Source organism: Pectinophora gossypiella, chromosome 23 (assembly GCF_024362695.1).
Source record: "Pectinophora gossypiella chromosome 23, ilPecGoss1.1, whole genome shotgun sequence".
NCBI classification, from domain to species: domain Eukaryota; kingdom Metazoa; phylum Arthropoda; class Insecta; order Lepidoptera; family Gelechiidae; genus Pectinophora; species Pectinophora gossypiella.
In genome coordinates, this window is record NC_065426.1 from 8,254,665 (window position 1) to 8,272,403 (window position 17,739).

The 17,739-nt window shown below is 36.5% G+C and overlaps 2 protein-coding genes and 1 long non-coding RNA gene across 4 annotated transcripts in view; 1 reads left to right on the plus strand and 2 right to left on the minus strand.

Moving 5' to 3' along the window:
- The window catches only part of LOC126377524 (uncharacterized), a 35,848-nt gene that overhangs the window by 14,645 nt on the left and 3,464 nt on the right, over positions 1-17,739 (minus strand). For both annotated transcript variants that reach the window (XM_050025308.1, XM_050025307.1), the window contains exons 4-6: positions 15,172-15,283; positions 2,116-2,224; positions 1,057-1,394 (exon numbers count right to left, since the gene is read on the minus strand). In XM_050025308.1, the coding sequence (XP_049881265.1) occupies positions 1,057-1,394; positions 2,116-2,224; positions 15,172-15,283 (559 nt within the window). The remainder of the gene's footprint in view (positions 1-1,056; positions 1,395-2,115; positions 2,225-15,171; positions 15,284-17,739) is intronic.
- On the minus strand, positions 7,575-11,009 carry LOC126377602 (uncharacterized). Its single transcript, XM_050025423.1, has 3 exons — positions 9,067-11,009; positions 8,658-8,723; positions 7,575-8,244 (listed from the first exon to the last, which is right to left on the minus strand). Exons 1-3 carry the CDS (start codon positions 9,276-9,278, stop codon positions 7,911-7,913), a joined length of 612 nt encoding a protein of 203 aa, XP_049881380.1. The 5' UTR covers positions 9,279-11,009; the 3' UTR covers positions 7,575-7,910.
- Positions 11,280-12,477, plus strand: LOC126377641 (uncharacterized). Its single transcript, XR_007567942.1, has 3 exons — positions 11,280-11,577; positions 11,676-11,773; positions 11,863-12,477. It is a non-coding gene; the product is annotated as an uncharacterized LOC126377641 (long non-coding RNA).

Below are 17,739 nucleotides of genomic sequence, written 5' to 3' on the forward strand. Positions count from 1 at the left end.
CCGGGACCAACGGCTTAACGTGCCCTCCGAAGCACGGAATCATCTTACTTTTTCGGACAATCAGGTGATTCAAGCCAAAAAGTCCTTACCAAACAAAGGACAGTCTCACAAAGTGATTTCGACTATGTCCCCATTGGGAATCGAACCCGGACCTCCAGATCGTGAGCCTAACGCTCTAATCACTAGACCATGGAGGCTTGTACATATTAAGAAATAAAACCAGAAAAAAGTGATAGCTAAGTTGAGAGACCGCGTAACTTCCGTCGGGCTTCAGGTCAGGCGGTTAGGCTCTGATTAGAATTTATATTCGAATTCAAATAATTGATGTCACGGTGAAGGAAAACATTGTGAAGAAACTCATAACCGAGTTATGTTTTGTTTTAGAGATAATTAGGCTGGTTTTCCTTCGAGTTGGTAGGAAGATAAGCACTTTAGTGAATTTCAATGGAAAAAGACCCTTAAATATGACGAAGATTTCTACAATTATTATTGGTGGTGATGGGACCCATATTCCTGAGAAATGCATTTTCGGAGGTATGTGCCCTAACCGGTATTGGGCTGGTTTTCCCTTTGCGGGTTAGAAGATCAGACAGGCAGTCGCTTCTGTAAAAAACCGTACCTGTCAAATCTTCAAGTTAGGTAAGCGGACCCTGTGAAAAACGGGATAATGCTAGGGAGATGATTAGTGATGGTGGTGCTGGTGGCGTGACGTTGGTCTAAGAAAGCTCGGTGATGCGTGGGTACTTAGTTCATCTTGAGATGGATGTACCTCTGACTACCCCGATTGGGATACAGTCGTGAGCTTATGTTATGATTTGTTATTAATGGTGGTTTGTGCCTTCTTTCTGACCGTCGAAACCATTCATACGGACACGAGCATTAATATGTATACACTTTGGTACCACGTCACATTAACTTTTTTGACAAATTGAACTGTAAGTCTCACTAAATGTCAAATATGTTAGTGCGACAGAGTCCTAAAGTGGCTACATTACATTGCTCATGACTGTACATCTCACGTCGCAAAATAAAATCAAAACAAGGCTAAAACCTTACCTGTTCAGCTCGAATCTTCTTGTGATAGTAAACAGAATATGAATTCACAGATTCCTCTTCAGTGAACGAAGTCTTCTGACAAGGCATGACGTCACTCAGGCCCGCCATATTTGGATAATTATGGACACTCGAATCAGTTATCATATACTCCGACACATTTGGATTTGTAAATGTTTGTGCGTCAATGTTGCTGTTTATAATATCCTGTATAGTCACTTCCACGTTTCTGTAGCTGGCTTCGGTACCTGGTGTCTCGAAAGTATCAACATTGTAACTTGTACTTGGCTTTTGGACAACTGCATTTATTTTGGAGATCTTGCCGTCCGTACGTCTGAAACCTGGTCAGAAGAAGTAGTTTAAGACATACAATTTGTAAAATAGAATCTCTATTCTATTCTCTAATAGAAATGCATGGGAATACCCGTCTGTGACCCAATATTAGGCAGACAAATTGCTTAAATTGTATTCAATATTTTTTGTTCTTAAGAACGTCCAGGGCCCCTGCACGGATGTTTCTCTTGCAGCTACTTTTCCTCGGCTATACAAGTTGTGAGAAGCTGCACTAGTTTTAAAGCGGATGAGACGTTTAATAATAAAAATTATACACATTATTTTTGCGACGGGAAAATCCACCTGATATTAACTCAGAATCATGGTCTGAATCATCCCCCTCAGTATTCGTTACGATGTCACTAACATACTGTATTTATGTAAAAAAAATAAATTCAAAGTGTAACTATGTACCCAAATGAATAAAGAAAGTTTTGAGTTTGAGTTTAATAATGAACTTAAGAGCTGTGCTAGCCCAGAAGAACGCCTGACTCACACTTAGGTTGCAGCCTTGCAGGTACAATTTGTACAAGGATTTGTATCCAGCATGAGATTAGAAAAAAAAATACTTACCAATGTTAAAACACAATAACGCACTTGTGATCATGGCACTTGCAACAGTGTCGAAATATCGGGAGTCTCATATCCCTGATTTAAACGCGGTAAGAACCCGTTATTATGTGTTTTAATTATGATAATAACCGCGTAAACTTAAAACAATGTACTTACCAATGCTTTGTATGAATTCGTAGTTTGTCTTCAGCGGATGTTCAGGTCCACAAATAGGGTAGATGCCACTCAATGTCCGCTTGCGTTTCGCTGGCACAACTAGTGAACACTGGTGACAATAAATTTCAGATAAACACGATATAACAGAACAAGAAGAAGACATAAGAACAACACAGACAGAAGAAAACATATGTGAAACCGAAAGGCCGCGGACTGGCTCTCACTCATCACGAAATCTCAGGAACTATCTAAGTGCTAGGAGTCTCAAATTTTACATGGGAGTACCATTTAAGACGTAGGTGCTCACTAAAACGGGATTTTGCGAAATTCAACCCCTAAGGGATAAAATAGGGTGGCAAAGTTTGTATAAAACTTCGATAGATTGTAGTTTTAAGTTTCGTTTTTTTAGTTACTTCGATTTTACCTAAATCAACTTTTTTATTATTTATTTTTTTATAGTAAGGTTAGTAGTATGTTATTGGGCATTCTAGACCATCGAAGTGAAGGGATTCGCGAAAATGTTCTTGGGCATTCTAGACCATCTTCGTTCAGTCGGATCGCTCGAGCGCCAACGCGCTATCGCGCGCGCTCTCGCGGATCCCTTCACTTCGATGGTCTAGAATGCCCAAGAACATTTTCGCGAATCCCTTCACTTCGATGGTCTAGAAATACCCAATAACATCGAGTGTGGTTCTTAATATTACGATCAATCGGTTAGCAACTACAACACTCACCAGTATAGCACGAGTCGATTTCATATCACATTTTTTTGAGTCTAAATTTTTGTCCTGGCTTTCTAGACCACTTTATCGTTAAAACACAAAACTTCACTTCGTTCGCTTGCGTTCACTCCGTTCCGTGTGGGGTTTTAACAACCGCGTTGCCCCGCACATATGCGCCTTCTGATGTTACCGCACGTGCACACTCAAGAATCCCTTCACTTCGATGGTCTAGAAATACCCAATAACATCGAGTGTGGTTCTGAATATTACGATCAATCGGTTAGCAACTACAACACTCACCAGTATAGCACGAGTCGATTTCATATCACAATTTTTTGAGTCTAGATTTTTGTCCTGGCTTTCTAGACCACTTTATCGTTAAAACACAAAACTTCACTTCGTTCGCTTGCGCTCACTTCGTTCCGTGTGGGGTTTTAACAACCGCGTTGCCCCGCACATATGCGCCTTCTGATGTTACCGCACGTGCACACTCAAAATCGCTTAGGTTTTCATTGTCGCGTTGTATTTCACGTTAACAAGTTTAAACATGAAAAATGGAGACTAGCGATTATAATTAAAGGAAGTATTTATCTAAGTACTTATTTCATCACACTAATGTTATAAATGCGAAACCCCTAAAGAGCTGAACGGATGAAATTTGGTAGTTAGATATATCACATAGCTACCGCATTAACGCATAGGCTACTTTTTATCCTATAAATTTTGAATCTAGGGTGATTAATTTCAATGATTGTGCAAGACAATATAGTATACTTAGGTATCCAACATGTCGGTACTCGTTGAAACAGTAAGACCTTCGCCACACTTGGCGGAAATTCCGACGCCGAACTTCCGTTGCGGTAAATAACCTGCCTGTGTGTGCCTGCTATTTGTAATTTTTATAAGTACAAATATTTGTATCGGCGTTCCGTTGCGGAAGATCCACGACTTAATTTCCATCAAGTGTGACGAAGGCCTAAGTTACCTGTCTGGTGGTTTGGTAGGTATGAATAAATGAAACTATTATGTATATCATATTCTTATTTATTTTCTCCACTGCTGCTAACTTTTTATATAACAATCGTCATCATCTTGTATTATATTTTTATGTTTATAGGTACCTACTTACAACATAAAGTACACTAACCTAAGTATTTACAAACAAAGAGTTTTACGGATGATTCTTTCAGGGGTAATTGTTACATAGGTATTTTTACTTTTCTCTCTTAAAAACGAGCTTGCAATCTTCGAATAGATTATGAATCTGCTACATAAACGACTGCAATTCCTCCCACTGCGAAGAACAATTGACCTTGAAAGAATCACCTTAAGCAGTACAGCCAAAAATTGATTTATGACCCCAAGCAAGGGTAGTCACTTTGTCAGATTCTAACAATCGCTTATCATCGTTGCTAGAAAGAGCTATTTTATTTACTTTTTGAGTGAAAATTTCATGTTTAATTGATTTAAATAGAACATTTTTTTTGTAAACAACATCACCATTGTATAACACATGTTTATAGTCTGATACGCTCAAACCATTAATTACATTTTTTTTGGTACCCTTCGCCTTTTTTATTGTTTTGTTTAAGGTTTTAATACAGTAAAGCTTTGACCTTAATCCTACAAACTCTCTAATTATTTGTCCACCCATTTCGTCCTTGAATAAACCAGGAATCTTTTTATAAACAATAGGTAAACCAAATTCATTTTTTGGGTTGTAATTGCTTGTGTCAAAATATTTTAAGAAGTTAGTCTTCAAATCTTGGTAAATGTCATCTGTATGCACATTATATACGAAGCTATCAGTATCGGTATAGCACAACTTAATGCGGTTTCCATAAAATGGTTTTATTTTTGAGTAATGGAAATCGTACATATGACTTTTTGAGAGTTCAAGTACAGCAAAACCAATATAAATTGGTTTGTCAAGCACAATCTGTGAATGTTTCATCTGTATAGCTACCAAATTCTCAGAGAAAATTGAAGCACTATGGAAATTGGGACTTGCTATTAAGGTCTCTGCGCCAGTATATTTTTTAGTTAGATTATTTTTGTCTGACCACTTATTAACCAATCGTACATCTACTCGTTGTTCTGTGTTCTCCAAAGTTTTTCCAAATATGCTGTTGTTTAATAATTTAAAAAAATCTTGTTCAAAAGTAGACTGTGCTTTCTGGCGAAGTTGGGTGTTGAGATCTATGTATTTTTTTAAAAAGTTACTTTGATTAAATGTTATAGCTCTATGAATCTTTTTCAACACCAAGCCATGTTCTAAGCATTTTTTTAGATGTACGTAATGAATAACATAATTGTATTTATCATACAAATTAGGTATTAATTTTTTCGATTTTCCTCTGGGTGAAATAATTTTTTCAGGACAAAATGGAAAATCATTATGTTCATCATGTAAATGTGAAGGGTACGATAAGTCCACCTCAAGAATAAAACCATTTTCAGAGTCATCCATAATATTTAAAATATTCGACTCTAAAGTTTTTAATTCAGAATCGTTCACAAATCTGAAGTTTGAATGTGGTAATGTTTGGCACATACTGTATCCATATAAATAGTTACAGTCAAAGTAAACAATATATGAACTTGGGTGAGATGGATCAAATGTTTCCAGATATTTATTATTTGCTTTAACATGTCGTTTAGAACACATGCAAACGCCACCGCGTATACCTTGCTGTATCATACAGTAAATTTCTAAATCAGTTACAAGTTCTAAACGAACGCCTGTTTTAAGGAGCATTGCATCAAATGATAGACTCGGAGCCGTAAGATAGAATGCAGGATCGAGTTGGTAATATTGTTTACATGTAAGTCGAAAATTTTCATAGATATCTGTCAACAAAAGTACATCTGTTATCAAGTACAAATCAGTATATTCACCCATATTGGTTAATGAAAATTTTAACCACACTGATTGAGCGTGCTCATAATCCTCATCTGAGATCGGTTCATTGGTAAGAGAATTGTAAAAACAGTCTTTGGGAGGCAAACACTTTTCTTTATATCGTTCCCAGTTACACATATAATCGTAAGGGTATACGCCCTTTCGAGTAAGCAAATTAAAGTGTTTTTCATCGGGATAGTAAGATTTTAAGTATCTAAATTCATCGTTTTTTAAAGTCGGGGTTAGTTTTTCTAAGCTAGTTCCCAAAAACTTAAAAGAATCTACAAATCGTATCTGAAAGCTATCGGTATCGGATATAGACACAAATTTCGTGAAAGAAATATAATTTTCTTTGGTTTTAGGTATGACCTTGATGGGTCCAGGAACTTTAGCAAGCTCCTTAATAAAAAGATGACAGTCATAACCTGAAAGATTATGAAAGAAAACAGGTAAGAATTTGGGCACTTGAAAGTTCAAATTACATTGACTGTGAGCCGCACCGCGGTATTTACCAGTTATGTGACAATGGTCTCTAACTTTATCCATAACCAATAAACGCTCGCATATGTGACAAGTTTCGGCATTTTCAAAGTTTAACGCATCACTTTCTGTAAAAACTATAGGTACACTATTACTTAATACTGCGCTTATCCTTTTTGCATCGTTGCAAATTGAATCAACAAATTTGTCAACACAATCTTGTCCTCGGTACGATGTAATGTGATTATATCGTTCATCTACAGTACAAACAAGATGATAAGCAAAAGCTACGGGCACGTGCTGCTGATGAGTCACTGTGCTTGACTTGATAGGATCATTTTCACAAGTCTCGTAGGGTACGAGCATTGACTCAAAATCTGCATAAACAACAAAAGGAACATTTTGTTTTCTGTTATAATTTTTGAACTCTATAAATGACCCTTTTGGGGGTAATTTAGTAGCTACACCTCCACAACTATGAGAACTTAACTGATCGGTCGAGTTGAAAAATAACAAACAATGTTCGCAAAAATACAATTTACCATGATGTTTAGAAATTTGACTTCTAACTAGTCGCGGTAAATCCTTGATTAAACAGTAATGTGACATATTACCTTCCTGTAGGTACAGTAGATGAATTACTTTTTTATTTAATGGTTCAGATTTGTAAAGAGGGCCGATAACTGTATTATTATCTTTTAAACCGTAAACAAAAATACATATTTGAGGGTTGTTAATTTCAAATTTAGCTATGTCTGAAAAAGTAACTGGAAACGATATATCCTCTACATTTAAAACGTCTTTGAAATTAGGATATGACGATACTCTATCAGGATGAGATTTAACTGGGTATAAAGCAGCTGTAACTGACCACAAAAAGCAAAAACTGTCTTCGTTTTTTATGTTTACACATGCTTTTCTGGCTTTTATTGGTGCAGGCAAATCAATGTGACCTGACCCTCTTAATGGTTGATATTTATTAATATTCAATTCTAAATGGGAATTATGTAAGAAGGTCCAACCACTATCACGTTCTTGAAATTCTCATTTTTTTCTCATCAAACTAATTTTCACTTTGTTCATTAAACTATCAAAGTCATAATTTTTATAGAGAGTATAATTTTTAGTTCCAAAAGACTTTATTTCCTGAGAATCATTTTTTACTAAAAGAAAAACAGCAAAATGTTCAAAATTGAGTTTTATACAGTCATTTTCCTTGAGAGACAAATCAATTAATGTTTTGATTTTATTTTTTATATCATCAAGAAACCGATCTAAAGAATTATGACCATCCAAATCTGGTGATAATATTCTGTATGAAGCTATTCGGTTGCGAAATGCGGACTCAAATTAATTCAATCCCGTCGCTAAAAGGAGAAATATTTTTATTTTTATGGTTAGTGCTTCGTAAATGCCCCACCCAATGAACACGATCTACAGAGACTTTACAAACTGTACAAAACACCATTTTTGATAAGTATACTTTAAATATACAAAGAAAATGCCTCGCCTTTCATACGCTAACGACATAAAATTGCAATATACACAATGAATGTATGATTTACAATTATAATTTCATAGGTATTTGGTTGAAAATGCAGTGGAAAGTATCTTAAAGTGAAGTTATATCAATGAACAGCAGCAGTAAGAGAAAAGGTTGTAATAAGTACCTGAGTAGTAGGTACTTATTACTATTCGCTTATGAAGACGGGCTCACAATCTTCAAATAAATTATGAATCCGCTGCATAAACGATTGCATTTTCTCCCACTGCGGAGTCCCCCGATCTAACTTTACTTTAAGAGTAACTTCAGCCTCTTTCCACCGCTGATCTGGTTTAGAGGCAACAGCTTTCTCGGTGTTATACACCCGGAACTCTATATAGTACTCGCCAGACTGGTTGACGAGCTCCCGGCGCACTCGACCGTTGGGGACGCGGCTGGTCAAATAAGTCTGCAGCACTGCAGACTTCGACGTCCCCGAAGTTGCTCCCGTCTCAAACCCGAAGAGTCCTCCTGGGCCAGTACTGGAAACCGAAAAATACGAATAAGTAATAATTTATATAGGTTTAAAGGAACAAAGGAATAGCTGCACAAACGTCTTCGTCACCTTATTTTGAACTATGTTCATCATAATAATATTGTTCGTAATGTGTATAATGAATTATGGAGTGTAATAAAGATATCTACACAATTATTGAACCAGCTGTCCGCCCCGGCGTCGCACGGGTGCTCGGGTGGACAAAATACATAGGTATACGAGTAGCCTATGTTCATCAGAAATAATGTAAGATTCTAATGGTGAAAGAATTTTTCAAATCGATCCAGTAAGTTTCGGAGTCTATTCGATCCAAATACACAATTTGACAATCAAATCTTTCCTATTTATAAAATTAATAATGTAGACAAAATATGTAGAAAATTAGGTTTTGTTACATACCTCGATGAATACGTTGCGGTCGCGCCTGCCTCGTCGTTGGCGCTCGACCGCGACTTCTTTTTAGAACTGTAACAATAATGTTTATATTGAAACGATGCAAGTGTTACCGCCGTGCGCTACGATTTCCAATTAGAACGCTCATTATACCCATTACATTATTTTATATTACTTTTGTTACTATTAATCAAGATACATAACATAACATATAATTCTGCATGTATCTCAAAAGGGTAGAGATAGGGGATATGTAAGTTGTATTTGCAAATAGCGTAAAATTATCTCGAATAAAATAAAAGTAAAGTGATAGATATTAAAGTACCTATTTAATGTTCCACTGATGGGCACGACTGTCTCACTATTAACTTCTCTCAAAAGCACACAAGATTAAAGATAATCATGTTAATCTTACCTAGTAGGCGTTGGGGTCGACTCCGCCGGCTTCCTCTTGCTCGCAGGCTTCTTTTTCAACACTTTCGGCGCAGGCGTAGGCGCCAGCGGCAGTTGGGAGTCCGAACCGGATGAATATTCGTAGTTAGACCTGAAAATTAAGAAATCGGTTAGGTATATGGTATTTAAAATGTTGTGTAAATTTATTATGTAAAAAACTCCAACACAATACATGAACTAAAAGTAAATGTAAATACTTACTAACATTTTAACAAACTTTCTTGAAGAAAAGCACTGAAGATGAAAATAACACGGATGAGGATACCACAATTGTGGACAATTGGGAATCGATCAAAGGAATGAGTAAAGTTTAATGATTTTTCCTATTTTATAGAAAAACAATACAAATCCGTGCAAAACTGAATTATGCAAAATAAAACCTTAAATGCAAGACAATAACGGATTATGCATTGCATATTTCAAATTTTAGCATTTTGGACGCGTAGTCATCGCTAAAATGCTTAGTTGCTATTCTCACGAACAAACGAGTTAGTCGCAACACTTTGTAAAATGATACACCGCATATTCATATTAATTAGGTATTTATTACACAGACGTAAACTTACACCTATTTCCGATGACACAGTACGACGATGGCTCAGTGGTTAAGAGTTTGATGTTCAATGTAGGTATATGTTACAAGTTCGATTCTCTACATACATTTTTTTTTCTGACTACATTATGTACATTGAATATAAACGATAATCTTACGAAGAGGAATATCATGAATATACCTGCATATTGGTTGTGATGATTATGTAATCACGATCTAGTTGTACATTAGGTAGGTACCTAAGTTGTACTGAACAAGGAGTGCAACGTTTCAATACTGATATTTTAAATAATATTAACCTTATTTCAACCTGCTTTGAATCGAACAGTAAGTCGAACGTTATAATCACCATCATCATTACAGTTGAACAAAAACATAACAATATTTGAGTAAACGCAAAGCATTGATTCTGCATGATGAATCAAAAGTGAAAACTTGTTCACCTTCTTCATAATGTACGTATTGTAGGTAAAGTACCCTGCAATAAAAATAATTTATCAAGCGAAGTCAGTAACTGAAACTAGTTGTTTATAAAAAAGTTTCCCACGAGTCAGAGGATACCTGATTGATATAATATATGATATAGTATAGCCCACATTCCTCAATGCATACGAGGCACAATCTGTGCAATGTGTAATGTAATTCAGTATAGATTCTTGCCTTGACCGGGCATGACAAGTGAGCTAGAGAGTGATTTTGATTCTTTTATAAATAGTTAAATTAATTGATCACACTATTACGAAAAAGCTTCCGCTATGGGAATTATATCATGTAAGTCAAATTCATTATGTTATTACAATTTGCTGTCCTTGAATCTAATTACGACTCACGCCAATTTGGACAGAATTTCTGACACCCATGTGGTAATTTTTGGGTCACACATTGTATCATCACTTTTATGTCTAATTCTAGAGATCGTTGAGCCAATCTGGCATTGAATGACAGAATCGAAGCTGTTCTTGAATTTAATGACGACTCGCGCCAATCTGGATAGAATTTCTAACACCCATGTGGTAATTTTTGGGTCACACATTGTATCGTCATTTTTATATCTAATTCTAGAGATCGTTGAGCCAATATGGCATTGAATGACAGGACCGAAGCTGTTCTTGAATTCAATGACGACTCGCGCCAATCTGGATAGAATTTCTGACATCCTTGTGGTAATTTTTGGGTCGTACATTGTATCGTCACTTTATATCATAATTCTAGAGATCGTTGAGCCAATCTGGTATTGAATGACAGGACCGAAGCTGTTCTTGAATTCAATGACGACTCGCGCCAATCTGGATAGAATTTCTGATATTTTCGTATGGTACTTTGTGGGTCTCAAATTATATTATCACTTTATATCATAATTCTAGAAATCGTTGAGCCAATCTGGTATTGAATGACAGGACCGAAGCTGTTCCTGAATTCAATGACGACTCGCGCCAATCTGGATAGAATTTCTGATATTTTCGTATGGCACTTTGTGAGTCTCAATTATATTATCACTTTATGTCATAATTCTAGAGATCGTTGAGCCAATCTGGTATTAAATGATAGGACCGAAGCTGTTCTTGAATTCAATGACGACTCGCGCCAATATGGATAGAATTTCTGATATTTTCGTATGGTACTTTGTGAGTCTCAAATTATATTATCACTTTATGTCATAATTCTGGAGATCGTTGAGCCAATCTGGTATTGGATGACAGGACAGCAAATTGTATAGAGACATGAAGCAATCTGCTAATGAATTTGACTTACAGGAAAAAACTTGATTCGAACACGGACAGACCAAAATAAGTGAGAAGTATATACGGCGCGTATGATAAAGAAGATCGAGTGCTGGCATCCGCGCTGTACTCGTGTTACCTGATGTCAAAGGAGCTGGGTGAACAAGTTGAAACTTGTAGCGTAAATAAGTATGAACAGGTAATATTCGTTTATTGTGTTATTGTGTGCATAAACTACCTATTACTTTATTTTATATGTGTTGAGGGGTATAGTCTAATCTGTCATTGTATTTTCAGTTACTCGTGGAGAAAGACGTAGACACCGTTGACGGTTAAAAATCATCATCATAATTTCGAAGGTGTAGCACTAAAAGCGATGCCTGCTAAGTACTTTGGTAAGTACTGTGGTTTATTTTATAAATAAAATCAAATGTTTGTATTTTATTTTATACATAAATTAATGTGATACGTTTTATTGTTTCAGAACATGTCGAATAATTTAACAAACGTTAACGAAGATGATTTATTCTACCCTTACGCGCAAGATCCGCTTGCTGACTTCGATGAAAGGTATCCTGTTCAAGCGACTACCACAAAATCGACGGCGCCTCATGATAACAAGAGTCAAAAGCTGAAAAGTGATAAGAAGAGGAAGATAATTAAATCTAAAGTTAAATGCGGAAAATGGAAGCAGTCATCTTCATTTGTGCAAAATCGGAACGCGGAGAAAGCCACCAAGTTAATTAAAATCAGCATAGTGGATTTAGGTGCTTCAAATACAAGTGAAAATCAAGAAAAAAGTGATGTTTTAGTGAAAGCCCAATATGTGGTAAAAGATAGTTATGATGATATATTGGGACAGACTGAAAAATTAATTAACAATATTTCAAAGACATTGTGTAATTACAGTACTTGTATTTATATGTAACATGCGATTATTTCATAAATATGTTGGAATCGCATTTTCGTGTATTCACAACACAGTAAATTCCATCGCAAATAAAGTCTCTGACTAATGTCAGAGTACTACAAGCTATGGAAACATTTAATGTATATAGTAGAAATAGTTAATATGGTAACTGTTATTTCAAAATATATTTTTTTTATCTATTGTACTTTAAACAGTTTTATGAACTTAATAAATAAAATGTGTTTTTCAAATTTCGTTGTTTTACTAGAAAACCGTTAAATGAAACAAAATCATAAATCAATAACGCTATCATACTTGAGATAGACAACATAATTTTCAGTTTAGTCAAAAACTATAAATGTATCAAACATCTTCCTGTACCCCTTCATTTTTTCCACAATCTTTATTTATAACTACATAATTATAGTTGTTACTCCATACCTTTGAACACAATTCTCTAAATTGTGCCCACGACATGTCTGTGCCTACATGTTCATCGTATACATGTTTTAGATTGATATCGTCCTGTTTAAATAATACTATCAAATTTGAATTATCTCTAACAAGTTGTTTAGGAATCTTAGTATGTTAGTAGGTCTGATTTAAATAAAAGCTATCTATATTTCTATGTCTCCCCATAGCAAAATAATCCCGCATGTTGCTTTGATTTTCACAGGCCACGTCGTCGAATATAATTATAGAATTCGAACGAGCCTCCTGCGGGCTTAGAACTTCATTTTCTTCATGAAATTTATAAAATGATACACCCGGTACCATTTTAACACATTTTCTAAATATTCATACTTTGGTTGACAAAGAGACTTGGAATATACATATAAATTTCTATAACGAAGACCATTTTTATGCAATAAAAGTCCAATCATTAAATTAGTTTTGCCGCAATTAGATGGCCCACAAATAATGCACCTTATTGTATTCGGCAATAGTTTTCCATGACGTCGAGTGTCGGAGCTCGATATAGGACAGATTTCAGGTTTCTGTTTCACAAATTTCATTATAAGTATAAAGGGATGACAATTTGTCTATTGCGTGTTATAGCTTTTACCTACAGCAATGAAATGTATTTCTTGACGCAATGTTATTTAAACTTAAATATTGATGTGATATGCCGTCCCGTAGGTTATGAGCATTCTAATTCGAAATTGTGACAACCACAAACGGTGGTAATACAAGGATTAATAAATACTGTTTTGCGTTGTTGATTAGATAATTATTTTAAAACAGTTTATTGTTGTGTAAATATACCTGGTCTACTTTCAATTTGTAAATTGAACATTCTAAACGAGTTTATTGTTAAAATCCCACACGGAACGGAGTGAGCGCAAGCGAACGAAGTGAAGTTTTGTGTTTTAACGATAAAGTGGTCTAGAAAGCCAGGACAAAAATCTAGACTCAAAAAATTGTGATATGAAATCGACTCGTGCTATACTGGTGAGTGTTGTAGTTGCTAACCGATTGATCGTAATATTAAGAACCACACTCGATGTTATTGGGTATTTCTAGACCATCGAAGTGAAGGGATTCTTGAGTGTGCACGTGCGGTAACATCAGAAGGCGCATATGTGCGGGGCAACGCGGTTGTTAAAAATCCCACACGGAACGGAGTGAACGCAAGCGAACGAAGTGAAGTTTTGTGTTTTAACGATAAAGTGGTCTAGAAAGCCAGGACAAAAATCTAGACTCAAAAAAATGTGATATGAAATCGACTCGTGCTATACTGGTGAGTGTTGTAGTTGCTAACCGATTGATCGTAATATTAAGAACCACACTCGATGTTATTGGGTATTTCTAGACCATCGAAGTGAAGGGATTCGCGAAAATGTTCTTGGGCATTCTAGACCATCGAAGTGAAGGGATCCGCGAGAGCGCGCGCGATAGCGCGTTGGCGCTCGAGCGATCCGACTGAACGAAGATGGTCTAGAATGCCCAAGAACATTTTCGCGAATCCCTTCACTTCGATGGTCTAGAATGCCCAATAACATACTACTAAGGTTTCCAAATTACAAGATGGAAACAATTAATCAACATAAACAATTAATTATCATAATAACATTAAGAAGTGGAAACAATATTTTCTTCACTAACTTGTTTATTTTCGAGTTTTATCACGCTATTTCTCACCATGGTACGCAGCGCCGCCGGGGTGCTGGGGGGGGGGGGGGGTTCAACATTTGAAGAAATGAAACTGTATTTAATTATTTTTGTAAACTACTCTTACAGAGGGGTGAAATAGGGTTTGTTAGTTTGTATGGAAAATATGTTATTTTTAAAGCTATCGAGTCTAAACTCACGTATCTAACACTCGAAGCCGGTGCGGGTCGCTAGTTGGAAATATATGGTGAAAAGAATTCAACTTATCTCGATAATTACGACAATTATATTAATTTCCATCACAGTGAGGTGGTTGCGTAGCACCTGCAGTGTTGAGTGATAGAATAAGAACAGCTCTTAAATTTAATGCTGTCCTTCACTTACAATACTTACAAGAAAGAGATGGTGCTAGTTTTAGTCCTGTTTTTTGTCCAAATCGGCACCATTGTGCGTTTACCTCAATCAATGCCAATCAGCTCGCGACACCAAACACTTCAGGACCCCAATACCGACCCCGCCGGCGTAGTCGAAGATTTCCCTCCATTAGCGCTTATCGCTATCGACCCAGGTAGGGTCGATTAATTCTTTCAAATATTTTTCCTCTCAGACGGCGCCCTGAGCCGAGAATCGCGCCCAACTGGGTACCCTCAGGCCTGTTGTCTTAAACGTTGTACCGGGTGAGAGCCTTCCGCGCTCCCCATTTGTCCGGCCAAGTAGTTAATGCCATCTGCGGCAAATCTACAATAAGTCACGTTAAAAAAATGCGTTTACCTCAGCGACCTGAGGTGCCAACAAGCTGTCTTTCTTCATGGCCATGCTACTCAGGAGACTTGGCCGGAACTTCTTCACGACACACCGAGCAGCCACATTCAATCTTGGATACCTGTGACAAGATAAATATTAAAAAAAATCAAGTAACAAAGTATTATCGCGCGTCCAAACCGACATTTACAAATTGCTGTGGCTTTAATTGAAACGAAAAAGAAAAAGAAGGCTTGCTGAGGTGTGGGTACTTAGTTCATCTTAAAATAGGCTTGACAAATGTCCGCCCTGTAGTTCCGGGCGCAAGAATAGGGCTACGGTACCCCCTGCCTGTCGTAAGAGGCGACTGAAAGGGGACACTGGGGATCGTGAGTGATAAGGGCGGGGGCCCGAACCACTCAACACACGATCTCCGGGATGGACGGCAATGCGATATGGCCTCGCATCGCCGTAAAACTGGGATGGCGTAGGGGTGGGGATCTACCCCGGGACGCGTTTTAGTGAAAGCAAGTGCGAGGGGAGCACCGGTGCGTTCGACAGAGATCCCGGAGCTCCCCGACATGCACAGCAGAGGGCCATCGGAGGGGTTTTAGTCGGTAGGAGTCCGACATAACCTCGTCGCTCCCCCGCGTGGCGAGGTATCCATGAGGATTTCCCCTTCGTTACCAAAAAAAAAGGCTTGACAAATGTAGGTATGAACAATAGAAAGATCTAACTGTCCAAATAAGTAGAGATGAGTAGGATATAGGCATTAATCAGCTGTTTACAACTGCCTGCCTGCTGAATAATAGTAGATAAATCTTGTGATGGACGGACATACATACTACGTAAGTTACGTAATACCAACATACAGCGCAGAATTGGTTGAGTTGTGGATTACCAACCTCATGAACTAGCTCTCGCGGCATGGAAACCGCGTCGCGCGTGGCTCGAAGCCCTCGATATAATTCGACCAATAGCTGTACGCCGTATCCACGTAGATAGCACTCGCTGCGTTTATTTGACGAAACCCTCGATATAATTTGTCAAAATCGATATTTTTGTTTTTTAGACTAAAAGGCTTGCGTACCACGTGATTTTGTTCGTATTTTAACAGAACGACATGACTTATTAACAGTTTTTAACAGTTCTTAACAGTTTTTCTGAAGTGATACCCACGACACAGGCATGTCTAGTGTGGATATCGCAGTGTAATAAGCATTGTTATACCGTGTCTTTTTTTGAATAAATATTTTTGTATTTTTTTTTTGTATTTTATTTGGATTCACTATTAGCACTAATCGACAAAACGACATAATTATATCGTCAATAAAATGAATGTGACAAAATTTTATCACATTGTGCATGTTTGCTCTACAGGTGAAATTGTAGTCAAATGCACACCTACTTTTATAAAAAAAAAACAATAAAATGAAAATCAATTACTGTGTGTTAGTCTAAAACCTCGAAAATGATTCGACCGATTTTGATGAATTTTTTTGTGTTTGGGTGGGTTTTCGAATGGTTTAGATTTACAATTGGACGCAATAGATGGCGCTGCAACCTTGTATGTTAGTTCTGTACCGTCGGTGAAAAGTAATACAAGTCCAAAATTGAAGTTTTGAGAAAATCGAGTTTAAAGTTAAAAAAATTCTAGCTCGTGACTTATAAGGAATAATGGAACAGAAGTTAGATGTGTCGATAGGTGATGATGGAAAGTTTCTTTTCTAATATTTAGTTATATTTAGAACCTAAACAGAAATGGTAGAGGATCAAAATAAATTACATGTATCAGTTGACACCAACTTTTATACTGTGTAAATTGATACAAGTCTACATATACCTTTTTACACAAATAACTATACAAAAGTCATCGTTGATATATCATATTTCAATTGATAATTTTACAGTCTTATTGTACAAAAAAACAAAAGTCTTCGAAGAAAGTTTATTTTATAAAGTTGTAGAAAGGCAAAATTCTATTTATTTTCTTTAAAAAGTAAAGAAACGTAACTTATATCAATTGACACAAACGATAAACTATAACGAATTTGTGTCAAGTGGTATAACTTGATTTATTTTTTCGGTTTTATTGTGTAAAATGATACATGTTTTTACGAATTTCTAGTAATAAATACATATAAAGATGGTACACGTATATATAGTGTAAGGTGGCGATAATAAAATATTTTTGTTATTATTTTACTCTCAAAACTCGAAAATAACAGGTCAAAACCACCACTGCTGCCCGCTACAAACACATTTTGTCCACCACACTACGCCCGTAATCAAAACCACTATTGGTTCATTTTTGCAGTCAAAATCTTACAAATTCAATTATAATAATATTTCCAACCCTAACAAATGAAGGTAAGAGGAATCATATTAAGACTGGTCATTAGGAATGTTTCGGGCTAGCCTGGCAGCACGGCCTGGAGATAAAAGTGATGTACCTACGTACTTTTAAACCAAAATCATACAAACTGGTTAGTGTTACTTCTTTCCTGCTGAAACTATTTAAAAGATTACAACTCATTCCACAATCAAAATTCCCTAAAGTATACATGTATCACGAAGAAAATGAGCAAAACTTGCCCG